Raw genomic sequence first — 27,248 nt, 5'->3', positions numbered from 1 at the left:
AGAGTGTGAACCAAAATGGAGGATGGTCCTGTTTCCTTTGGCTTTAAAAACATTTTTATTACAATGTTTGCTACTTTTTTTTTCTTCAAGCTTTTAATTAAAGTGTTCTTGGCGCTCCTAACCCATTTCTATATCGTCAAAGGAAATAGAAAAGAAGCGGCTAGGATAGCAGAAGAGATCTATGGTGAAATTTCAGGTAAAAATACATGAATTTGTTCCCAGTACTTTAAAAGAAACCTCCTAGATAATTCATATGAATAATATTTCTAGAAGGCAGATTTTATTTAAACTTTGGCTTTGAGTGGGTAGTTTTAAAAAATTATTATTTAAAGTAGCAAATGATGTTGACTGCACCAATTTGTGAAGGATTTTCAGCTTTTCTGCAAATTAGTAGTTTCATTAGCAGTTATTATTTAAGAAGTGAATAGACTAGTGGCTTTCTAAGAGTATTTTGGGAAAACTCATTTCTGCTAACAAAAGAATTACTTTATAGGATTATCTTCTTGAATATTTGTAATCAAATGTTAACAGTGCATTCTAACAAAACTGTTTTCCCCAGGAAATGGAATGACCAATAAATTTGATTTAAAGCAGCAATATTTATGCTATATATATATGTATTTGTGTGTGTGTGCTGTCATTTGCAATTCGAATTGCTTAGCCACTTGTCACTGTCAGGAAAAAACCCTTCACTGAATCCATTTATGCCCAGCACCATGCAAAGCACAGCAAACGAAGGTTATTGTAATATGAAATGCCAACCTTTGGTCCAAACGTTTTAAAGTCTCCTCCTTTGTGGAATTCAGTCTCCATTTCTTTCAAGAAATGATTCACGTTAATTGTAGGGAGAGGCTACGAAAGTAAATGGATCAGATATGGTTACTGCTGGGACTGCCACTGGATAGAGGAGTATTTATTCATAAACAGAGTTCCAAATTTCCCTGTGTATTTTTAGTGTTCGCAGGGGTTCCAGGGTTACCTCATTCTTTAGTATCCATTTCACCTTGCACCCTGGATTCTCTTTCAAAATAGACTTATGTTATGTGATTCCAATACACCAGACAACTTTAAGGACACTAGGGAACAGCAGTCTTATCCGAAGAGATAAGACCTCCAAAAACAAAGTATCAGAATGCTTCAATTAACAGGGGAAAATGAGAAGAATCTCGAAGTTTCGGGAAGTGTCAGAAGGCTCGGAGTGTGGAAAGAGGTTTCTTTTGGGGATTATATTTGTCACACGTTTCAGGGAGGTATGTCGCTTTGACTTGGTTTAAAAAAAAAACTTAAAGTAACCTTAATTTCAAGTTAAGCATAATCTGAAAAGCTGTTTCTAATTTAATTTGTAAATAGGGACAGGGGCTTTCTAGACGTTTCCATCACAGTTTTAATGTTCTCATAGATACATCATCGTCATGGCTTAAATTAGTAAAGTCCGACAGTCAACATCAGCAAGAGTGTGTTCAAAACGTTTTCTCCTAGTGCTCGTGTGCATTGTTTCTGCCCTTGTGGTGCTTAACGAAGTACTCTTAAGAAAGTTTTATAAGAGTCAAAACCTGGAGCCATAATACAATTCTCATAAATAGAGCACACTCATTTTTTAGCCCAAATATCTTGTTGAAGCTCCTAGGATAATATTCATTTAATTTGCAAATGGCATGGTGTTCTAAGGTCAAAAACGTGTTTTTCAATGATCACTAACAAGAAGCAGTGGGGTGAATAGTGCCTGTTAATTTCTCAGTTTAATTTCCTTCCTATATACATGTGTATGTGTGTGAGGATGGCTGCGTATACGTCTACACACCACTGACACACCCACACACGTATATAATAGAGAGTATATCCAGATTTGGTAAATAAGGCTTTCTGTAATTAGGCAATAATACGCCAGAAACAGTGTTTTTTACATGATTCCAACAGCGCTTTTTCTTTTGACACTGTTAACAGATACTATATATATATATATATTTAAAGCTAGACATTTTAAAAACCAAGAACAAAATTTTGTCGAAGTGTTCAACTCAAACCAGAAATTACCTTTGCTGCTGCTTGGTCAGACAAATGTTTGTTGGGAAAATATGTGACATTTAATCAGTAAGTCAGCTAATCGACTTACTATAATCTCAGAACTTTCTTGAGTCCAATAGCATATTCTGTTCCTGTAAACTATCGTCAGTGTTGTCAAAAACAGGGGGAGGTGGTAAAAAACTCAGCCAGGGCAGAGTTTAGCCTGTCATAGGTCCTGGCACTTTGCTTTTAGAAGCTGCACCTAGCATCACATCCCTCATTAAATATCTTTTTTTTTTTTTTGGCTGTAAAATTTTTTGGAAAGTTTTATTTCATATTCTGCAGTACATCATTCAATACTTTCTTTGTGGTTTAAACTATTACTTTTGTAAATAACTCATCAGAATTGAGCTCAGCTATGTTTGGTTGGCTGTACTTAGTTTTTTCCGGCTTCTTTGTGTAATTTGTCAATAATATATGTATATTTTTAAGTTTGAAACATTGTCATTGGCCCTTGATATTCTTATATCTAGAGCACCAGATGCATCACTGGCCCCCGCCTTCAGGCCATAGATATTTCTGCAGGCACTCTCTCTCCCGAGAGACGTGGGGTATGATTTTTCAACCTTTGCTAATTTGGCCAGAACTGAAGCTATATTTAGTACAGTGACTTGGTCATCAAACTTGATAAAAATAAAGTGTAGATGCAGGTTGATAATCTCTTATTGACAACCCTTGGGCCAGACATGTTTTAGGATTCAGGAGTCTGGGGGATACTAGAATGATTACACAGCGTGTATACTGTATATCACGTGGCACTCCCAGCAGGACCTGGAGCTTCCTTCCGTAATCAAACGTTTTGATATTTCTATAGTGAAACATATCAATATTCACACTAAGTGAAAATACAAATTAAAAATAATAGTTTGCTAAACCTGAGTCCTGACCATGTTTTGCTGCCAAAGGGGCTTGTTTCCAACTTGGTTTTCAGAACTGGGGGAGATTTACAATTGCAGGTAAGAGATTGTGGAGTTATTGCACCCTTTTAAAAAATGAGTTCTATTCTAAGTGTTTTGCCTAAAATCAGTTGTCCTTGTTTTTCTAAATTCAAAGGACTGACCTTGATTTGATGGCCACGCCTCTGCCTGACTCACCATCCTGACTCCTTTTCTCTATCCTTCCCATGTCAACAGTTTTTTTCCCACCTTTGGTCCATTCCTGCCCAGTCCTCCACCTCGCCTTGTTCAGTGTTGGTGCTTGTCTCCTCAGGCCTTGGTCCACCCATCCTCTGAGTGGTTATATATCACAGGTGCCTGCTGGCTTTCCCAAGTTGGGACACACAGCACTCAGCAGGGGCTCTGCCACCCGACCTGTCATCTTCAGCTCAGCTCTTCTGCTCCTAATGGGTTCAAAGGAAGCTTCTTTCTAACACGTTACAAAGAGATGTTCATTGATTGTAGTTCATCTCCTGGCCAGAGCTGAGTGTTGTAGAAGGTACGCGTTTTAACTCAATTGTATTAGAATACTTTTGATACCTTGGGAAATTTCTTGTAATACGTTTTTTTTCCAGTTACCTTTATTTTACTTAAGATATCATTAATTCTGTTAGGCTCTTGCCTATATTTTGGTTCAGATTTGAATTTTCTATTTTTTTTGATAAGTGCTACAGGAGAAGATATTCCTTCATATGATTTTGGAACTTGAATAAAGAGAATAAAGATTGTTTCATGGGCACTGGAGATAATAACCAGTCAGGCAGTTAAAAAAATAAATAAACCAGTCGTCTCAAATACTTGTTGGAATTAGGAAGGGTAAAAATTGCAAAAAAAAAAAAATAATAATAATAATTGATTTTTATCTTGAATTCTTGGAGCTCGGACAACCATATTCCATCTGAACCCATTTTGTTATTGAAATCTATGGTTTTAGACATTGTCATGAATTTGTTATTCAGAGAGCCTGAGAACTAGAGATACAAATCACATTCTGAGAAAAAGTCAAAGGGGGGAATGAAAATGTACTTGAACATTTTCCATACACCTCATCAGGAACAAGTAAACATATTTGTACAGTAAACAATCTTCAAAATGTGCCTGCAGCCCTGTGACACAGGCAGCGTGCCAAATAACTCAAAATAGACTGCCTTAGAAGCGACGGATTGATTGCTACTTCAGCATTCATTTATTTGGAGATCTTAGATACATATTTCCTGAAAGGAATGGAAAAACTCCCTAGCCGCCAAAGAACTTTTATCCTGTTTCTCGCGATTAGCTCCAACTTGCGAAACAAGAATGATAAGAGCAAGAGGCTGTGTGTTGGGAATCAGAACAGAAAAACAGAAGAGCCCACCGCGGCAGAGTTTCTGGAAAAGCGTTTTGTGTGAAAACCCTTCAAGGTCCTTTGAAGCAAGTGCTGGAAAACAGAGTGACCGGCAAGGTGACTTCCAGGAGAGTGGCTTTATTTCCAGTTGGGAAACCAAAATGACTTCCACATTTAAGGCGATCCAATTGATTTATTTCATGTTATTTACAGAGATAAGGGGGATGTAGGAAGGCACCCCCTCCAACAAGTCACTCCACCAGGAGGGTGGGCAGGATAGAAAAACCAGTAGTTCTTAAAACCAGAACGGGGTGCGTTCTCAAACTGACTCCTCAAATAGGGAGAAAGAGAGCTGGAAAGCAGCGGCAAGGAGACAGAAGCCCAGGACCACCCACCTTTTCCTCTTCCTCCCTGGGTCAGAAGATGGCCTGCACGCTTGTCTCAGCCTCGGAAGCCTGGGGTAGGAGTTGGGGGTATCAGAGGATGCTGCATTGATGGGGGACACTAGGAGAGGTGGCCAAGTGCCAGTGCGTAGGAAAGGCACTGGGTGTGAGACATGCAGTTGAGGCCGAGTGCACAGGACCGGTCCCCTCTTCCAGGCTGCTAGGGAGACATCTCCCCATCCCTCTCGCTTCTCCCCACCCCCACGGCACCAGAGGGGCTGTTGGCACCTCAAGAAGGAAGTGAGAACATGCTGTCCTTCCTCGGGCGGAGAGGGGGCCATCCCCTGCCCTGAGAGTGGGCGGAGGAGTGGAGATGACAGTTTTAAAGCGGACTGACCAGTAGACTGGTGGTCTTGGAATCTCTTTCTTGAAGTATGCCGTAAATACAGATAAGTGCACAAACCCCAAAGCGGACAGCTGGGTGAGTTTTCACCACGGGGTGCCAGCTCCCAAGAGCAAGAAACGGCCCGTTGTCAGCATGACCCTCACCCCACCCACCTCCAGGCAGTCCCGGCCCCTTCTCGTGGTACTGTCGACTCCTAACGCCCGAAGTGAGTCTGGCCCTTTTGTACTTTATGGAGAGGGAGTCATGTGGCACATTCTCTTCTGTGTAGGGCCGCCTTCATCGGCGCGATGTTTGAGAGATCTGTGCAGGCCGTGTGTACGGATGGCGTGGGTCTTAGGGGGCTGAGGGGTAACAGAAAGTTACTAGAAACAGGATGAAATCGTGGTTAAGGTGCCTGCTTCCCAGCAGGAAAGGGGACACCGCGGCCCGCTTGGAGGCAAGTTTTAGAAATAATAAAGCCATTTCATGTTGCTGTTCTAAGTTAATAATAGCAAGTTGCCATTTAAATCCTGGTTTGAAACAAATACTTAGAGTACCTTCAGGTGACTCGGTTGACTGGCTATTGTTAGAACAAAAGAATAACAAAGCCACAGGTGTGGGTTTGCTTCTTAGGTTGGTCAGGGCGCTGAGTTGCCATCCATGGGGGAAGACCGTCCTTCCAAACTCAGTGCTTGTCCCTCTCCAAGCCTGGTGAGGCGAGAGGGCGACGTGTCTGACGCACACTTCATACTGAATGGGATGGAGATGTAGTCGAAGAAAACCAAGGCTGACTACTGAGGATTCTATGCGTACGTTATCTCATTATTCCTAGATTATGCAAATGACCAATGTCCAAAGAGGTTGAAAAATCCTCCACTCATCAGCTTTTTTTTTTTTTTTTTTTTTTTTTGCGGTACGCGGGCCTCTCACTGCTGTGGCCTCTCCCGTCGCGGAGCACAGGCTCCGGGTGCGCAGGCTCAGCAGCCACGGCTCACGGGCCCAGCCGCTCCGCGGCATGTGGGATCTTCCCGGACCGGGGCACGAACCCGTATCCCCTGCATCGGCAGGCGGATTCTCAACCACTGCGCCACCAGAGAAGCCCCACTCATCAGCTTTTAACTGACCCAGGAACAAGTGGACATACAAACGCAATATATTTTCAGGTTAAAATTGTTGTCTGTTTTTCTTATTAGAAAAAGTATTCTACATATCAGAAGTATGCAGTTCACCAGTGATTAGATAGATTGATTGATTGATAGATTAATAGATGGATAGATATAGGTAGATATAGATAGATATACACTTTTTATTTTGGAACTAAAGTGATACAAAGAATTCCCACTTCTCTTTGCCCAGACTCCATTCATGTTTATCCAACTGTCCAGTTAACATCCTTGATAGCAAAAGGATCCAATCCGGGCACATGTTGCCTTTAGATGTTGTGTCTCATCAGCCTCCTTCAATCTGGTTACAGACCAATTAGTTTTGAGAACATCCCTCAGTTTGAGTTGGTTTGAGGTGTCCTCACGATTAGATTCAGGCTCTGCATTTTGAGCAGGAATATTCCCAGCAACGCTGTGTTCTTTTCACTGCGTTCCCTCCAGGAGTATGTGACGTGGCTCGTTGTGTTCCAACAGATGGCACACTGTGCCAATTGGTTCCATCGCTTCTGAGGTTAATTTTGATCCCCGGGGTAAGGTGGTGCCTACCATTTTGTTCCACTGTACAGTTACCCCTGTTCCCTTGATAACTATGTAATTATTTTGTGGGGAGATAATTTGAGGCCGATTCTGTTATTTCTCCTACGTGTCTAAAGTTGGTGTTCTGCTATGAGGAAGAGCTTTCTCTTCTCCCTGTTTATATATTCATTTGTATCAGTGAGGCCTTATAGATTCCTGTTTTATTTGCTAGGGTGTAATCATGATTTATTTTCATGCTCAAATCGTCCCGTATTTGGCCAGTGGAAGCCCCTTCAAGGCAGCTTCTGTACTTTTTGACATTTCCCATCGTTCATTGAGCACTTCCTTACCTTCTGGCAAGATGTTTGCGGCCCATCTTACATTTTTCCTGGCATTTCAGCCTTGGAGTCAGCCATTTCTCCAAGCAGCCCTGGTTTAGGTTTTCTCAGTATACAGTGCTATTCTGTCTATCTAGGTATATCTATATATCTGTCTGTAGGTAGATATATAGATATATCTGTAGAGAGAGAACCAGATGGGTCACCAGATCCCACCTTCAGCCCATAAATATTTCTGTAGGCACCATCTTTCCATATACACACATATATTGAAAATCACATTTTCATACCGATTGCTCTAATTGTTCCAATTTCAATCCAACCCTGTAGAGTTCATTCTAGCTTTCTCCCTTTTCAAAACCCAGAGGGTTAGAGAAGATAAAAATTGAGTTTCAATGCAAGAAGAGGTTTTATGGAAATGTTTAGAGCCCTGGTTCTCATCCACTGGAAAATTTCAGTCTCTCCTTGAGGACACACTAGTTCAGGTTCACATAATTCCATATTTGTTGGGATTGTTTTTGTCAAGGTTGTAGGTATGGGAAAGCCTGAATTCTTAGCACCATCCAGATCACCTAGAAAAAGGTGATAAGATGGGCCTTTTGTGTTAAACCCAAACTGTATGACGTGCTCGTCAATGTATGAAGAGCACAGTTATAATTTGAAGAATGCCCCAATTTTGCAAACCAGTGTAGGTTTTCTTCCAAAACAAGTGATTGCCCTTCGGCATGTTTAATAGAAGCTTACTTCTCAAATGCACACTTAAGCTTGTTAGTCTTGTTTTCTGACAAGCAGTTAACAAGAAAAATACATTTGTGAGGCAGTTCTAAGGCTGTTCCTTAGAGAGCTACCCTACCATGTGTACTTATTAATCATAACTTTTCTTGAGCACCTAACATCATGGATATACTTTATTGGCCTACTTGGAGACCAAAGAACCTGCTAAATACTAGATTACTATTCCCCCACTTTACAGATCAGGAAATTGAGGTTCAAATGATTTTAGTAACTTGCCCATTTTGGCAGAGATAGTGGTTGAGGCAGGACTGGCCCCGTGCTTAGCCATCACATTTTAACTGCCCACCAAAAACTCTCGGAGGATTATGTCATCTGAAAAACAACATTCTGCATTATGATAACAGATGGGCTTCATTACCAAAATCAAAGAATTATCTAGGGAATTTCGAACAAAACCATTTTCCCTGACCCCTTAGGGTCTCCCTCCTGGCATATAGGATGTCTTAGGGTAAGGGTGAAGGACGAGAGGCAGGGGAAAGAAGAAAGTGGGGAAGTTCATGGACCAGCTTTGCCCTTCATTTTGCCTATTCAGAGTTATCGGATTCAATCACTGGGCAGTATTTATTTGAACGAAATGTATTCCTTATGAAAACTGCCCCCCAAAGCCAGAGAGATGGCCTGTGCTCCCTCTCCACGCCCATGGACTGTATCCTCAGTGGCTGGTCACCCTGGGAGTGGCAGACCGGAGAACCTGATGCGTGGTGCCAGCTCCCCTCCCCTTCCTCCAGACCTCCTCTCACAGTGGGTGGGCACATGAACAAGCTGGAGGAAGAAGACTTCTGACCCTGACTCTGAGCTTGATGTGTGTTTCAGATTGCTGGGCCGATCGGTCTCCACTTCATGAAGCGGCAGCTCAGGGGCGCCTACTGGCCCTGAAAACTTTAATTGCACAGGTGAGTAAACGAAAGACATGATCCTTGGTGCTTGTGCTATAATCAAGCATCATTCTTGATCAGCTTTGACTGCAGCAGGGGTCTTGCTGGCCCCATCTGGTTCCCAGCACAGCTATCGTATGTGGATGCATCCTCTCCCAGCTATTTGTTCCTCCTGCCTCTCCCTCCTTGGGGAGCTGGCTGGTTTTCTGCCCAATTCCAACCTTCCCCTTCTGGGTTTCCCTTTGCTTCATAAAAAGTTTCCCTATGAGGCTGATGGGGGATGCCCTCAAACCTGTGTTGCACTAACTCACCTTGCTCTCTCCCAGTGTGCCTTAGTAACAGCAGCCCTGAAGTTGCATAAGTCAGCTATTGCTCTGTAACAAATTTCCTTGAAACACAGTGGCTGAAGGCAACAAACACTTAGATTCTCATGGTTTCTGTAGGCCAAGGAGCAGCTTAGCTGGGTGGTTCTGGCTCCGAGTCTCTTGCAGGCTGCAAAGTACCAGCCAGGGCTGCAGTCATCCTACAGCTTGAGCAGGGGAAGGATCTGCTTCTAATCTCACTCATGAGATTGTTGGCCATTTTCAATGCCTTGATGCCTGGGCCTCTCCATAGGGCTGTGTCACAAGATGGTAGCTGGCTTCCTCCACAGACAGCATGAGAAAGGGCCTGAGAAGGAAGTCTCAGTACATAACCTGTCTCCAAAGTGACATCTGATTGCTTCTGCCGTACTCTATTAATTAGATGGGAGTCAGTAAATCCCGCCCATACCCAAGGGGTGGGAATTACACCAGTGAGCCAATACCAGGAGTCAGGAGCCATCTTGATCACTGGGAACCATCTTAGAGGCTGCCTACCCTGATGATCCACTGTTTCAAAAGCAAACATTGAAATAGGTTGACAAATGGGTAAATCTTACTCCTTTGAGAAGATTTCTTCAAGTCTTAGTTATTAAAGCTAATTTATTTTTACTTATGACTGTATCCCTAGCACCATGAATAATGACTAGAGGCCTAGTAAATATTTGTGAGATGAATGAAAGAGTACACAGTGCATTTACTTTGTTTTAGAGTCTACGTGTGTACAGAGGAGGTAAGTCATTAGATCCTTTTTCCACATCCTAGCTACCACCAAACCTGGCTTGTTGTAAATTTAAACAGCTGGACACACTGCTCTTTTTCTCTCTCTGTGTGTGTGTGCCTTTTCTTTCTTTCTCCTTTATGAGTTGTGTTACTTCTTTAAAAAGTGGAGGCAAAAGGAAAACAGTACTGCCAGTAATAATCAGATGGACTTTGCACTTGATTTTATCACTTGCTTATTTATTTGTAAGCAGTTAAAATTTTATTTGGTTTGATTTTTTTCCTCCAGTTTTATTGAGATATAATTGGCCTACAGCACTGTATAAGTTTAAGGTGTACAGCATAATGATTTGACTTACGTACGTCATGGAAGGATTATCACAATATAGTGACCATCCATTGTCTCGTATAGCTATAACAGTAAAGAAAAAGAGAAAAGGTTTTTCCTTGTGATTAGAACTTTCAGGATTTACTCTCTTAACTTTCATAATATAACATACAGCCGTGTTAATTATATCTATCATGCTGTATCATGCTGTATTACATCCCTAGTATCTTCTACTGGAAGTTTGTAACTCTTGACTCCCTCCATCCAATTCCTTCTCCCCACTGCCTGCCCCCCCCGACCTCTGGTAACCACAAATCTGATCTCTTTTTCTATGAGTTTTCTTTTGAAGTATAATTGACCTACAACACTATGTTAGTTCCTGTTATACAACATAGTGATTCCATATTTCTATACATTTCAAAATAATCACCATGATAGGTCTAGTTACTATCTGTCGCCAAAGAGATTACATAGTTATTGACTATATTCCCCACACTGTATATTTCGTGACCGTGACTCATTTGTTTTGCAACTGAAAGTTTGTACCTCTTAATCTCCCTCATCTATTTCTCTCCTCCTCCGACCTCCTCCTCTGTCCTGAAGCACTTAAACTGTTATTTGATTTGATTATTTTTAATATGTGACATATTCACATAGTTTCCAAATTAAAATGATAGAAAAACGTACACAGTGAAAAGTCTTGCGTTCAGCTCCTTCTTCTTGGCCCCCGACCTCAATACTTTTATTACTATTTAAAAATTTTTTTTACATCTTTATTGGAGTATAATTGCTTTACAATGGTGTGCTAGTTTCTGCTTTACAACAAAGTGAATCAGTTACACATATACATATGTTCCCATATCTCTTCCCTCTTCCATCTCCCTCCCTCCCACCCTCCCTATCCCACCCCTCTAGGTGGGCACAAAGCACCGAGCTGATCTCCCTGTGCTATGCGGCTGCTTCCCACTAGCTATCTATTTTACGTTTGGTAGTGTATATATGTCCATGCCACTCTCTCGCTTTGTCACAGCTTACCCTTCCCCCTCCCCATATCCTCAAGTCCATTCTCTAGTAGGTCTGTGTCTTTATTCCTGTCTTACCCCTAGGTTCTTCATGACATTTTTTTTCTTAAATTCCATATATATGTGTTAGCATATGGTATTTGTCTTTCTCTTTCTGACTTACTTCACTCTGTATGACAGATTCTAGGTCTATCCACCTCATTACAAATAGCTCAATTTCGTTTCTTTTTATGGCTGAGTAATATTCCATTGTATATATGTGCCACATCTTCTTTATCCATTCATCCGATGATGGACACTTAGATTGTTTCCATCTCCTGGCTATTGTAAACAGAGCTGCAATGAACATTTTAGTACATGTCTCTTTTTGAATTATGGTTTTCTCAGGGTATATGCCCAGGAGTGGGATTGCTGGGTCATACGGTAGTTCTATTTGTAGTTTTTTAAGGAACCTCCATACTGTTCTCCATAGTGGCTGTAGCAATTGACATTCCCACCAGCAGTGCAAGAGTGTTCCCTTTTCTCCACACCCTCTCCAGTATTTTAAATTTTAAATTTTAGAATACTTTTAAAGAAGAGTTGCAAAGACAATACACAGAGTTCCAGCATACCCTTTATCCAACTTCCCCTCATGTTAATATCATACATAACCATGGTACTTTAGTCAAAAATAAGAAATTAACATTGGTACAACACCATTAACTAAACTACAGACTACTGAGACGACACCAATCTTCCCACTAGGGTCCTTTTTCTCTTCCAGGATCCAGTCCAGGATATCACATTGCTTTTAGCACTTCTTTGTTTTTAAGTGTATTTTATAAGCATGTTGGTTTCTATAGTGTCCTTCAACGTGTAAAGAGCATTCTTCATTCTTCAGCCTTTTCTTAGTACATCCCCACTTTTTTACCCTTACACACTGGTAAAAAATGGATTATTCTACTTTATTTTCTACTCTATTTTATGTGTAGACAGTGTGGTGTGCTGTGAGCAAAACATTAAACCAAGGGTCAGGAGCTTCTGACGATCACACTGGCTGTCACCGACAGCAGGGGAACCTCAAATCTTAATAATTTGAACTCTCTGCTCCCCCATGTTCTCACCCGCAATGACAGTGAGTCACTCTAGCTGATCTCTCAGGCCTGAACCGCATTACATTTGTACAATTCCAGGGATTCTTGAGAGTTTGCATCGGATCAATGTTTTTTTTCAGCACACTGCTGCCACCTTGTGGACTTTTTTTTTTTTTTTTTTTTTTGCCACGCCGCGGAGCTTGCAGGATCTTATTTCCCGGACCAGGGATTGAACCCCGGGCCCTCGGCAGTGAAAGCGCCAAGTCCGAACCACTGAACCGCCAGGGAATTCCTTGTGGACTGTTTTTTTTTAAATGCTCTTATTTTTTCTTTATTTTCTTAAAATGAAATTATATATGGGAAAAGGAAAAGAAACCTTGTATTAGATATCCAATTGTAAATATACAGCACGGCTCTGGAGTAATGACGTCATATTCAGGACATAAACATGGACAGGACCAAGGAGGCACAGACAGGCCTAAGATGACGATGGGACTGGCAACAGTGGGCAGTCCCAGCTGCTGGCCACAGGAGGGATGCAGCCAGCACCATGGAGGTCTGGTGGGAGCGGTTGGGAACTTAGGTTGGGGTTTGGGGTCCAGGGTCTTGCACTGGGTTTTGGAGCGTTTCAGCAGGTCAGTTACGAGGCAGAGAAGCAAAAGCAGAACTCGGCTGGGTCCTGGCAGAACCTAAATCCTTTCACAGATAGAAAGTGGTGATCATGGGGGCAAGCGGTAAGGGCCAAGTTGTAGAGTCAGGCCGTGAAGTTGGCCGGCAGCTAGGCTGAGCCTGGCATCTGTCAAATGGACTCCAAGGCGAGGAGGGTGGAGCACGGCACGACGGGGAGGGCAAGTGTGCTAGGACTGGGCGGAGACGCTCGGATCTGGGGGACGAGAGGAGCGTTAGGGGAAGCCTCCGGCTCCAGACCCGGCTCCTGCGGAGAGCTCGGCAGGCAGTGGAGGTCTGGCAGGCAGCATCACGGCTGCAGGAACCCTACAGGAGCATCATCTATTTTACTTTCTACTCTTGAGCCTGGGCGTCATCCTTCTGTGCCACATCCACTTCTAACACCCCCAACCCTGGACTCTGTCACCCGCTCCCCGTACCCACTGCTGTTCACACCTATATCAGCCTGTGCCTGACTCATCGCCATGTCTTCATGACGCTCCTTTCTCCAGTGTCACATCCCTACCTCTCTGAGCAGCCCTGCTTGGTGCTACCAGTGTGCTTTTCCGAAAACGTCCTATGTATTAGCTCCAGACCTTCTACGGACTAACAGACTTGAAAGGCGCCTCATTCCCTATAACACACGCACCCCACCTCCACCCCCGTTCGGAAACCAAGGCCTTTCACGATCTGGCTGTAGCTTACCGTCCCCTTTCATCTTCCCCCTCCCCCCACTTCCCCTTTTTTCTTCCGCCTCTGTCACGTGTGGGCTCTTTCTGATGCAGAGATATAGCAACTATCCACCTCCGCGCCCTGCCTCGCCCTCCTCTGCGTCCCACATTTGCATATCCTGTTGCCTCCTAAGGGGATGCCTTTTTTTTTTTGCCTTCCTAGTTTTTTTTTTACATCTTTATTGGAGTATAATTGCTTTATAATGGTGTGTTAGTTTCTGCTTTATAACAAAGTGAATCAGCTGTACATATACATATGTCCCCATATCTCTTCCCTCTGGCGTCTCCCTCCCACCCTCCCTGTCCCACCCCTCTAGGTGGTCACAAAGCACCGAGCTGATCTCCCTGTGCTATGCGGCCTAGTTTGAAATTTTTTATGCTTCAAGCCGTAGCTAAATACTACCTCATTTGCAAAGCTTTCTCTTACTCCCCAAGGCAGATTCAAGGATACCCTATGTCCCCAATTAAAATGTGAACATGCTTCCAGTATGGCAGTGTTCTGGCTGGGCTCCTCCCCACCGTACCCCCTCCCCCACTTCCCGCCACCATTTCTGTCTCCCCACTAAGCTCTTAGAAGAGAGAGACCCGTGTCCTAAGCTTCGAAGCCCCAGGTGCTGGCACATCGCCGGGCCCAGGACACTGAATGAGCTTTTGCTGAATCAATGAATCCGGGGCTCGCAGCTGTGTCTGGATTCCCCTAGCCATGGCCTCTACTCCTCTCTAGGTGGCGCCCGCAGGCCACGAACACTTCACAAACACGTCCGACCACCTTGCCGTTCATTCTTATTGCTGATGCAGCCTTTAATCCACTTCTCTCCAAATTGTAGGGCGTCAATGTGAACCTGGTAACAATTAACCGGGTCTCTTCTCTCCATGAGGCGTGCCTGGGAGGTCACGTGGCCTGCGCTAAGGCCCTATTGGAGAACGGCGCCCACGTGAGTACCATCCCCGCCCGCGGGTCTGGCTGCCCAGGTGCAACCGCTAACATCTAAAGACCCGTCACGTTCCAGAACCCTTACCCGCGGTGGGGTGCGCAGGCCTGCCCCATCGGCGCCTATATTCTTGGATGGTCGGGAAGACACTGCTGGTTACCCCTCTCTTCAGCCTCTATGTCCCTGTGCCAACGTTCAGATAAGGTAATTTACGGAATTCGTTGAGAACTGTGATAACTAACTTGAAAAAAAAACAGCTTGAGCTAAAGTAATTTGAAAACTGATCTTGGAAATTTTATTTTAAAACATTTAGAAGAATACATTTAAAAAGAACAACGGGGAGGGGCTTCCCTGGTGGCGCAGTGGTTGAGAGTCCGCCTGCCGATGCGGGGGACACGGGTTCATGCCCCGGTCCGGGAGGATCCCACATGCCGCGGAGCGGCTGGGCCCGTGAGCCATGGCCGCTGGGCCTGCGCGTTCGGAGCCTGTGCTCCGCGACGGGAGAGGCCACAGCAGTGGGAGGCCCGCGGTTAAGACTCCGCGCTTCCACTGAAGGGGGCACGGGTTCTATCCCTGGGCGGGGAAGATCCGGCATGCCGTGCAGCGCGGGCAAAAAAATTTAATTAAATTTTAAAAACTATGAAAAAGAAACTAAAAAGAACAGCAATCAAAAACCACTCTTAATTCAACACACTACACCCACAACGATTTTCGTTGAGCAAAATTATCAAACTAAATGAGCTTGTAATAAATAATACATTGGAAAAACACTACACAATGAACTTTATCTTATTTTTAAATTCTCTCCTTTTCAAGGAGTGACTGAGCTGCTGTATGTAGTACAGGTATCAGCATAGAATCCTGAAATTAATACTTTTGAAAATCTCAAGGACTTTTATTTAGTCACCAGATATTGTTGTGATGTTACTTTCATTTATAAGAAATTTTTTAAGGGAATTCCTTTACTTTTTATTTATTTTTGGCTGTGTTGGGTCTTCGTTTCTGTGCAAGGGCTTTCTCTAGTTGCGGCAAGCGGGGGCCACTCTTCATCGCGGTGCGCGAACCTCTCACTATCGCGGCCTCTCTTGTTGCGGAGCACAGGCTCCAGACGCGCAGGCTCAGTAATTGTGGCTCACTGGCCGAATTGCTCCGCGGCATGTGGGATCTTCCCAGACCAAGGCTGGAACCCGTGTCCCGTGCATTGGCAGGCAGATTCTCAACCACTGCGCCACCAGGGACGCCCGTTACTTTCGTTTTTGAACTCAGTCCTTGTATTCTTTGTTTCATGAGCTATAATGTTTTTAAGTGCCTAACGAAGATTTTTCTTTGCATTTTATATGGAAGTTGGGTTTCTATGTGTAGAACTGAATATAAAAGTCTTCCTTGGGCAAAGCGATTTTCCCAATGCCATAGCGGTCACGTATTTTCATTAGGTAGTGCTTCTTTGAGGGCAAAGTTTGGCGGTGGCCATTTCCTTTGAAGCTAGGTGACTGGAGTCACAGGTGGGAAATAGAGGAGCCTCTGGGAGGTTCTGTGGGGGACAAAGAGTACGACGTGGTCCCTTGTCTTTGGCAATCTTATGAGGGAACAGTCACTAAATATTATACTGTTTAACATTCAAATCAGTGAGAGAAGGAATAAGAGAAAGTTGATCAATCAGTAGAAAATTCCTCAAAATTGGCAGTCCCGTGGGTGCTTCGAACTCAGTGCACCTGAAACTGCTTATCACGTTCTTCCCTCTGGGAGCGGCTCCTCTCTTGGGTTCCCAGCCTCAGAGACCAGGTGAAACATATTCCTGGTTTCCCCAGCCCCAAGCCTGGAATCATCCTGTTTCTTCCATCTCCCCATCTAATTAATCACAACATCCTAGAAATCCTTAGAGTTTATGAATTTATACCTATTTGTCCCTGTCCGTCTCTGCCATCTTAGCATCTCATCTTTAACTTTCCAGTTGAATGGGGGCTATCCTCGCATTGTGGAGAAAAATCTTGTTTCTGAAACAAGAAAATTTAGCATCCTGATGATCACAAGCGTATGTCCTTAGTTGTTGAGGCAGAATGGCTTGACATCAAACCTTCGTTGTCCTACGTGTCAATCCTGCCAGAGCCTCCCCACCAGAATGCCTTGGTTCCAGGATGTTCTTTTCAATCTGTTGCTAATACTCAAAGATGCCTCCCAGCTGTGCTGGTTCTCACCTGCCCCTCAGATCCCCAGAAGGCACTGAGGGTGGTTAGAGACACCATGCTGATGGCTATTTTCTTTGTGTATTTTGCCTGGTCACGATCTCTTTAGGATTCCCTTTTGGCATATGCAGTTTCTGTGGATGGTAGTAGACCAGAAAGGAAATTTGTGGCTAGATAGTTTCTCCGATACTTTTTGCTCCTGACATGTTTGTTCATGATTGGGACGGGGAGTCGGCTCCATATGAATGCAAAATGGAGATCATGGCGATAATTGTTGCAAATGTCTCTTGAATGCTTACTGGGCACCAGGCAACGTTCTAGGTGTTTACCATATAGTAACTCACCTCATCCGCCCAGTAACCTCCTGAGGTCGATTCTTTTTTTTTTTTGGCTGTACGCAGGCCTCTCACCGCTGTGGCCTCTCCCATTGCGGAGCACAGGCTCCAGACGCGCAGGCTCAGCGGCCATGGCCCACGGGCCCAGCCGCTCCGCGGCAGCGGGATCCTCCCAGACCGGGGCACGAACCCGCGTCCCCTGCACCGGCAGGCGGACTCCCAACCACTGCGCCACCAGGGAAGCCCCTGAGGTCGATTCTTTTATGGTCCTCCTTTTACAGATAAGGAAACCCAGGCACAGAAAGTTAGTATCCCAACCAGATCTCTGAGCACATAAAGGAGAGAGAGCTGGGATTTGAACGCAAGCTAATTGTTCCAGAGACCATGTTCTGAGCCACCATACAGGACCACTCCTCACAACTAGGAGGCTCCTAGTAAGCTCTGGAATACCCCTGAGTACATCTTAAAAACTGTCCCATTTGGCCTCATTTGTGTTACTATTGATATTTATGGGTGAGAGTTGATAGGCTACTGGTACCTAAAAGAACCCCACAATACTGTAAGGATGCGGAGTTCCCTCGTTCCTTCACTGGCGTGGGAAGTTTCTCCAGGCAGATACATAGGAATGCACACTTGGAGATGGTGAGAAAGAAATAGCAAACCCTCTGGTTCTCTCTTTGCCCATCGTTAGGTCAACGGGGTGACAGTTCACGGAGCCACGCCCCTCTTCAATGCTTGCTGCAGTGGCAGCGCTGCGTGCGTCAACGTGCTGCTGGAGTTTGGAGCCAAGGCCCAGCTCGAGGTGCACCTGGCTTCACCCATCCACGAGGCAGTGAAGAGAGGTAAACGAGGCATCACGTCGCTCACAGAACATTGGTGGGCTCCCTCCAATCTGCATGAATCAGTCATAGAGTGTTTACTTTGCAAGGATCGCCCCAATCTTCTTCACCAGTAGACTAGGTGTGGCTTAGAAATCCCACAGTAGTAACTTGAATATACCTAAGTCTTTAGGAAATACCACTGGGGCATGACACAGCTCTTCTTAGCACCAGGGAATGGCTGTCTGCCTCAGATGTCCTCTTTCCCGGGTTCAGTCTCCCAGCAGGCCTTGCTTGAGGCTCCTTGCTGGGGTTTGGGCGGCAGCTGGTGGAGTCAGGAGTGCAGGGGTAACTTCCACGAGCTGTGCTGTGCTTATGTCTCTGTCCTTACTAGAAAATAACAGTTCATGCCCCAAAGCCCATAAAACATCAACCACAGCCAGAAAATAAGTGGTGAAAGTGTCTGAAAGCCCAGCCCGATAGTGTCTCTAGTGGAGGATTAAAGGTAACTGTCCACAGCAAGCAATATACTCTAGATGAGCTGATAGCTCTCGAGGTCATTAGTTATTGAGAAAAAGTTGCAGCTGTAAAAACCGTGGCATTGGAAACCTTGAGGTGGATTCTAGATTTCTGTGTTCTCAGTTGCTTTTGAAATGATGGAAAAGAGTAAAATTAAGGAATTTAAAAACTGTATGCATAGACTAGACATGAACAAGAAGAGCCATTGAAAGGCGAACGCCATTTGTCAAAGGTCACACCCAAAGAGCAACATTTTCTGTGTTACCCAGAGGTGGAGTTATTCTCTTATATTGAGATCAGAAATACAGTGGAGGGAGTTCCCTGGTGGTCTGGTGGTTAGGATTCGGTGCTTTCAGTGCTATGGCCCGGGTTCATTCCCTGGTCGGGGAACTGAGATCCTGCAAGCTGCATAGCACGGCCAAAACAGAAAAAAAAATTTTTTAATTAAAAAGAAAAGAAACACCGTGGAGAAGTTAGAACACTGTAGAACAGTGATCTTCGCTGGTATAACGAGAATTAAAGTCTTTATTTCAAAAGGCAATAGTGAAAGTTTTGTCCCAGGTTGTTAAACATGTCACTTGGTAATTTTTTTTTTTTTGCAGTGGATTACTATAAATGATACAAAACTCCCAAATCTCAATGTATCTATGGTTTTGATGTCCTATACATATTTAACAAATATTTATTAATTAATAATTGATGCTGATTATTCCCCAAACTTCAAGTAAGTCCTTTAAGCTGTAGGGAAATAGTCTATTTTGGAAATGGTATAAAAGTGTTTAAAATTTTTAAAATATTGATTTGAAGTAAAAATCTATTATCTGTATTTCCATCCAAATGCTTAAAAATGGATGAACGTTGGTAATGGTTTGAATTAAGTAATTCTGCAGTGCTTGGATGGTTATATATGGAGTGTTTGCTATCTATGTACCTCCGGTATATACATGCTTACCATAAACAGATGAATTCATGTGTCTCTACATATTTTTTTCTGTATCATAAAAACCTGTGAGGGACCAATGTCCACAGAGTGGAAGGATCAATAGCAAATTCATTATTTTAGATACTATTATATTAGTGCCAATCATTTGACTTTTATATAATCATTTTTTTAAAACTTCCTGAGAACACTTAAATTTAACTCAAGCTAGGCTCAGTTTCTTCTGGGAAAAAAAAGGGACAGGAATTATGCTTTTTTTTTTTTTTTTTTTCTTTTTGCGGTACGTGGGCCTCTCACTGTTGTGGCCTCTCCCGTTGTGGAGCACAGGCTCCGGACGCGCAGGCTCAGCGGCCATGGCTCACGGGCCCAGCCGCTCCGCGACATGTGGGATCCTCCTGGACTGGGGCACGAACCCGTCCCCTGCATCGGCAGACGGACTCTCAACCACTGCGCCACCAGGGAAGCCCAGAAATTATGTTTTTAGATGTTTATTAGATACACTGAATTTACCAGGCAGTTTTAGGTCCTGATTAGATATTATTTCTGCATTCTTACAGCTTTAAACCTCTAGGAACAAGAGGGGTCAGTCTGAGTCAATACTTTGACAGATTAATGCTATAATTGAGGTATAAAATTTACTTATGTGAACAATAGTAAAATAGTTGGAATTCACGGAAGCCTTACTTGTAGATTTTAATGCATAATTATGCTTAATTCAGAACTTGTGACGAATCAAGCAGGCTGAGATGAAGCTTATTTTGGTGTCATCTCTAAAGAAAAGGTTGGTTAAGCTAATCAGTGATGATAAGATTTTGGGTTTTTTTAGGAAACATTTAAACCTTCAAAAAAGAACCAACTCTTTATAAAACTCCCATCAATACCTCAGAAGCATTTGCTCCCAAACAAATCATTCATATGCTGCAAATTAATCATGTCTGTCTCTTCACTGGGTGAACTCTCCAAGGAGAATGCTTACTTATCTAGTTCTTGTTGGCCACTAAACTTGAGAGTGCATTTAAATAGGTTCTATACTTGAGGCTTTTTATTAATTCTCACAGGAGTCTTACAAGTTGACCAAAATAAGGAGGTGCATGGCGTGACCATCCACCCAATCTTACATGCATGGGCGAGGAAGAGAAGGAGAGATTTGTAATGGAGATGGATGGATCAGGGCTGGGCCTTGGATTTGAGCACTGGCTTTTCAGGGTAGTAATAGCATGAGTCATTTATTCCCCTGGGTCTTGTAACCTCTGCCTGTAATCCGGTGACTTATTATAGAGAGTGATTTCAGCTGTGTTCCTTGGAACCCTTAGTTTGGTTGGAGGTACCTCAGGGCTGCAGGGAAGAATCTCAGTGGGGCAGGGGGCGGTGCATGGGCATGCTCTTCTTTCTAATCTTTTTATTTTGGAGATTTCTAAGATTTCCCCCACCTCCCAAATATTTTTCTGCTGAAAAAAAAAATCTAGGTTGTTTCTAAAGCCCATTCCAGATAAGCAATCTTATAATTCTGTGAATAGTTAATATTTCCCTTACTTGAGTGAGGTTATCTTGTGTTCCACCAGGTAATAGAGAGTGCATGGAGATTCTGCTGGCAAATAACGTTAACATTGACCAGGAAGTGCCTCACCTTGGAACTCCCCTGTATGTGGCTTGCACCTATCAGAGGCTAGACTGTGTGAAGAAGCTCCTAGAATTAGGTAACTTCCAGAAATCTTTTCATGAGAAGAATCAGTTAACCCTGTTGGTTTTCCATGGCTTCAGAGGTGAAGTTCTTGTCAGGCTGGACAAAATTCTGACAGCATTTGATATCTAAATGGTTAAAACAACTTCAGAGATGCGTGTCTGTAGTTCTCAGTTCTGCTTCTTTTGATATTGGCTCCATTTTACCTGGTATGGTTCTCCTTGGTGGTCTGAAGAGAGAGCAAGAGTCTCTTTCCCATAAATCCCAGGGGAAAACAACCAATTGTATTTCACTGACTCTTTTTAAGTCACATGCCCATTTCTGAACCAATCATGGTGGCTAAGGGAATACAATACGCAGATCGGCTTAGGCCTAGATTTCAGTCTACACTGCAGTTGTTGGGCTTCACTGGAAGCACATGAGCTGGGAATCACGGGAGATGGTTCCCCAGAGGGAAATCTAGGTGTGGTTACCAGGAAAATGCTGGCTAGTAAAAACAGCAGATATTTGTCATAGAGTACTTTAGATCAACCCTGCTAAATTAGTTTTTTAATTCTCAAAGGCATGTACAGAAACTGAGAGTCCAGGGAAAAGTAAAAGGTCTTGAAACTATTATTTGGTTAAAGATTCCCCAAACTTAGCCACTGACATAAAGGTCGAGATTGTATTAAGAACCTTTAAATAAGAATTTTTGTCTCTAAGATTTTTTTTGTCTTTTTTTTAATCCCCTATCATTTACCACTCCCTATAGTGATTCAGAAGACTTTTTTTTGAGCCCAGAATAATGTAAATACCAAATAAACCTAGCTGTGTCCTTTGCCAAAAAACAAAATAACTATGTAAAAGGAGCTGCAAAGATTTAATTTTGTCTGTCACACAGTTCCTGTGGGAAGGCAAGTAAAGCATTTAAAATAACTAAAAATATCTTTATTCGATACTTTTCTCATCAGAGTATTTGGAAACAGTAGGCATTGCTGAGGGTCTGAGCTTCAGTCATATATTTTCAAAGATTTGTCAAATATGTCGTGGCGTTTAAGATGTCTTTATCGATGGCTAGCACATCTCAGGCGCGTAGTGTTTCTCCATTAACCTTGGGTGTTGAATTGTGGTCATCTGCTTTGTTAAGGAGCCAATGTTGACCACGGCCAGTGGCTGGACACCCCCCTCCATGCCGCCGCGAAGCAGAACAGTGTGGAAATCATCCACCTGCTGATAGACTACGGGGCTAACCTCAAGTGCAAAAACGCTCAGGGCAAAAGCGCGCTTGATCTGGCAGCTCCGAAAAGCGGCGTGCAGCAGGCGCTGCTGCTCCGGGAAGGTAAGGAAGGGCTGGGCGTCCGTTTCTCTTCCACAGGCACATTCGCCCCCTCTCCTTCCGGTCTCCTCTCTAGACTCCCTTACCCTTTCCTTTTCCTCTTTTTAATTGGGAGTGGCACGTGGGAGGGGACAAGTCCTAGCATCTCAGAGATGGGATTTCTGTCTGCTGGGCGTATTCACTTATAACAAAGGGACATTTACATACCACTGGTATGTTGCTTTGCATTTGCCTTAACAAGAAAATAATCAGAGAACTTTGGTGAAAGGGCTGGGCTGTCTCGTCTATCCTGGCATAAGCACGTGATTGAGCAGACCAAAACTCTGCTTTGTAATATTTAGAGGCAATTCAGGGAAAATGAAAAATACTTGAGTAGAGACGGTCGGGTGGACACAGAGTGTGTCTTTCAGAAGCTGGACTAAACGGTGAAGTTGCTTGCCTGTTCTCCAGCTCAGGGAATTAGGTGGGTTTGCGCTCCGCATTGCCCCACGCCCGTGTCCACATGGGCTAATGCATCTCCAGATGCTAGAGGAGGGAAGGTGGCGTCTACAAGGCTTCATATCCCAGATTCTAAAGAGAACCGTGCTGTGTCCCTACAGAAAGAGAACACTATCTGAGCCTATTCTGAGCGTTTGTATGCTCGGGAGACTATTAAAGTAATAATAATTATTCAGCTTTCTACGTGTCAAGACACTGAGCTAGGTCTGAAACATAGATTCATCTCACTGAATTCTCAAAACTTTAAAGCCATGAGAACTTTATAGTAACTGGTGCTATCCCAGCTGCAAGCGGGAAAAGAGGGGCATGAAGAGATGGGCTTTGAGAAGGTTACACGGCTACTAAAAAGTAGGTCTAGGATGCTAACCAAGAAATAGGATTCCAACTTGCACTCTTTTTTTTTTTTATTATTGGAGTATACTTGATTTATAATGTCGTGTTGTTTCAGGTATACAGCACAGTGATTCAGATATATATGTGTGTGTGTATGTATATATAAGTATTGTGTGTGTGTGTGTGTATATATCCTTTTTCAGATTCTTTTCCCTTATAGGTTATTACAAAATACTGAGTGTAGGTCCCTGTGCTATATAGTAGGTCCTTGTAGTTTATCTATTTTATATAGAGTAGGGTGTATATGTTAACCCCACAGTCCTAATTTATCCCTCCCTTTCTTCCCCTTTGGTAACCATAAGTTTCCGAAGTGTACTCTTACTGTTTTCATGCCCCAATCCTGAATCTTCTGAAACAATTTCTAGTGAGGAAGAGTTTAATTTCACTCACCAGTTCCATTTTGTGAAAGTGCCCCCATGTCCTGTGTACCTTCCAAGTGGGATGCTTGGTTCAGTAGTTTTAGGAATACTCTCCAGAGCAGTGCTTCTTAAGCTTCAACGTGTGTATGAATCACCTGGGATCTCCTTAAAATGCAGATTCTGATTCAGGAGCTCTGGGGTGGGGTCCCAGACGCTGCACGGCCACCAGGCTCTCAGGTGAAGCTGATGCTGCCAGTCTGAGGTCACACTTTGAGTAAGATGGGTCTAGATTATTTCCAGTAGTCTGTGTCATTAATGATTGTTCTTTGATTTGAACCTCTACTGGAAGAATTAGGACCCTCCTTACCAGCTCCCAGTTTGGAAATATGGGACACTTAACAACTATTAGCTGAGAATATGGTTTATAGCAGTTGTCACATTTCCTGTTTGCTTCCATCAAAAATGTTTCCAGGTCCAGGATTCATATTTCTTCTAAACAAGTTCCTCTGTCTCTGTCTTCATAAATACAGCTGCTTGCTCTAGAAGGCTGAACAGCAGCTATGTCAGAGGCCACTCTGTTGTGTGACAGGAGAGACACTTTGCATTCTTGCTTCCCAAGATTTTAACGAAGGGCAATGGTCTGCTCCTCCAGGTAGCGTTCTGTCACATGGATGCTCCTTGGCAATATCAATCCAAGTGTCATCCAGCTGTTTATTTGCCTGTGTAGTCACCATTTCTCATGGGGTGCTAGCCGCTGTGAGAATAGGATTTTCTTGGAAAGGAAAACTTTGTATAGTCCAGTAATCACATAGATCTACTTGCATCGATCTTTATTGGTACAGTCAGGTAAGGAAATAATGGGGCATTATTACAAATGCCCCTGTGTGACAAGGATCCCAGCCAAATGCTCAGTCAGCCTATTCAGCCATATTTTGGACACTGGTTAGTTTGCTTTCCTTCGGGACTCAAAGCCTTGGTTGGGCACGATGACTCCATGAGACCCCATGAGACTGAGGTTCAGGGTATAATGGGGTCTAAGTGAGTTGGATCCTTTCTCCAGATCGTCTGCTGAGCTGGGATCCTTGCGAGAATGGAGGTCCCCGCCGAGTGTGAGTGGGGACCCAGCCAGCACCGCCGCATGAGCAGCTAGAGCCAGGAGGTCCCTGTGGCCTAACTCTCAGGCCCCAGCACATCTCCTGACACCGCCTCTGTGACCGCGCGTTTCAATTCCTCCCTCAGGCCCGCCTGCTCTTTCCCAGCTGTGCCGCCTGTGTGTCCGGAAGTGCTTGGGTCGCACCTGTCATCAGACCATCCACAAACTGTACCTGCCGGAGCCACTGGAAAAATTCCTCCTATACCAGTAGTCCCAACTGTCCACGGGAAGATACTTGGAAATAAACAGGTCGTTGTACCCTGCTGTACCCAGGGTACCTAGTGTAGACACCCAACAGCTAGACTCTCAAATGAGCTAGGCTAGTTAGAGCACATCCCTGATGGACTGGCACACGTGGGGAATGAAAACTCATGGTTAGTTTAATGTTCTCTTTAACCAAGGGGCAATCAGAAACTTTTCTGTTTTTAGCTCTCGTTGTTAAGAAACTTAAAAAAATTGTGAAGCAGGGTGAAATTAATAGGCTGTTTTTCAAGATTCATGATCTTCGATTATCTAAGTATCACCATTCTGAATAGCATGTAGACACATATAAATCTGGGTGGATAAGATTTGGATGAATATAAGTATTCCAAGATGGGTTCCTGATTTAGTTCTTCCCGTCTTCCCCCTTTCTTTCTTTCCTTCCATGAATAAACCTCTGGTAAAATTTTATTTTCTTGCGTTTTATTTTATATATAAAAAAGCCAAATACTTCAAACCATCACAGTTAATTGAGACTTGCAGTTACTGAGGTCCTGGTTGATGTTGATTACACATGGAAACGATAATATTTTGAATATATTAGGTACATTTCATTATTAAAATTAATTTCACTTCTTTTTACTTTTTAAGTGTGACTACAATCCAATTTTAAATTACACATGTAGCTAGCATTATATTTCTGTTAATACTGTTCTGGATCTTTTCTGATTTTCACATAAGTTAATCTTCATTAGTTAACTATTTGGGGATAAATATTAAATTCTTCACATCGTCATCTAAAATCGAATCTTGGTTTTTGGAAAATGTTAAAACATTTTAAATGATGGTATAAAATACTGGAATAAAATGTTCGTGAATGTACATGACAGGGAAGCTCTTTTCTAATCATAATATCAAATGCAGAAACTTTAAAGGAAAATACTGATAAATTAAAATACATATCATAGAATATGCAGGAATTGGAGGCTTTCTATCTTCAAAGTGTTCTCCGGAGTGCATTTTTTGGTCAACCTGCATCTTGCTGAATGTCTGAAGTCTGTGTTAAGCCCCAGGATGTCCTAGCTTGTTCAGTCTGTCTAGAATCCTGCTGTTGCATCCACTTTCTGAAACGTCGGACCATGGATTTCATGAATCGTTTGTACGAACCTCCGAACTCTGGTAGGGGTGTGTGCGTGTGTGAATCACTCACCAGAACCGATCCTTCTGGATCCAGAATGGATTCAGAACAAGTCCAGATCCCTGCATCTTGGGGTTGTGATGTTTTACCATTTATGATTGGGCCTGAGATAGTCTTTATTTTTTATTTTATTATTATTATTTTTTTTGCAGTACGCGGGCCTCTCACTGCTGTGGCCTCTCCCGTTGCGGAGCACAGGCTCCGGATGCGCAGGCTCAGCGGCCATGGCTCACGGGCCCTGCCGCTCCGCGGCATGTGGGATCTTCCCGGACCGGGGCACGAACCCATGTCCCCTGCATCGGCAGGCGGACTCTCAACCACTGCGCCACCAGGGAAGCCCCCCTGAGATAGTCTTTAGATTCCCTTTGAGCCTTCCAGTCCATCAAGGTAGAATTAGACCCTCAGATGAATCATCTAGTTTATATGAGATTTTATGGCTTGCTTTTGGGGGTTCTGAGCACTAATATAGATTATTTCATTTTTTTCACAGGATGTGGAATGTTTTATTCCCAAAGTGGTGTGATTTCTCACAATTTCAATCATATTTGAAGTGCTCTAGGGTAACTTCTCAATTCATTCATTCAACACATTTTTACTCAGCATCTGTTATGTGCCAGACACGGTTTGAGGCTGTGAAAAAGACAAGGTCCTTGCCCTCGAAAAGCTTATGTGTTAGTGGAGGCAACAAGGAATAAGCATACATGTGTCATCATGTCAGGAAATAAGAAGAAAAATGAAGGAGATTAGGGTGAAGAGTGATGGTGAGAGCCAGTATTTTAGATAAGCTGATTAGGCAAGGTCCCTGGCTGGGTGACAGAATTTTAAAAGAACTATTCATGTGTGTATCTAACATTTATTATTTAATTTTTACTATTAAGGTTTTAGTGACTTTTTTCAGTGTATTTTCAGTACATCGTGATGGTTTTTTGTTTGTTTCTTTGCCTGATTTAATATAGCAATCCTATTACAAAAGTATTTTTTTTAATTGAAGTATAGTTGATTTACAATGTGTTTGTTTCTGGTGTACAGCAAAGTGATCTAGTGAT

General features: G+C 43.3%; 1 protein-coding gene across 3 annotated transcripts; it reads left to right on the top strand.

The window, feature by feature from the left end:
- On the top strand, positions 1-25,014 carry ASB11 (ankyrin repeat and SOCS box containing 11; the record flags this gene model as incomplete). Of its 3 annotated transcripts, none has more annotated exons than XM_079727254.1 (7): positions 1-196; positions 8,717-8,796; positions 14,505-14,612; positions 17,819-17,969; positions 20,967-21,101; positions 22,212-22,403; positions 24,890-25,014. In XM_079727254.1, 7 exons carry the CDS (start codon positions 16-18, stop codon positions 25,012-25,014), a joined length of 972 nt encoding a protein of 323 aa, XP_079583380.1. The 3 variants fall into 3 exon arrangements, with proteins under 3 accessions (XP_079583380.1, XP_079583381.1, XP_079583382.1); XM_079727255.1 differs by having other exon boundaries at positions 16-196; positions 14,556-14,612; XM_079727256.1 differs by lacking the exon at positions 1-196 and adding an exon at positions 1,130-1,250.
- Positions 25,015-27,248: the final 2,234 nt, after the last annotated feature.

This window comes from Hyperoodon ampullatus (genome assembly GCF_949752795.1).
Source record: "Hyperoodon ampullatus genome assembly, chromosome: X".
NCBI lineage: Eukaryota > Metazoa > Chordata > Mammalia > Artiodactyla > Ziphiidae > Hyperoodon > Hyperoodon ampullatus.
The sequence above is the reverse complement of the archived record's forward strand: the minus strand, read 5'-3'. Positions and strand labels throughout refer to the sequence as shown.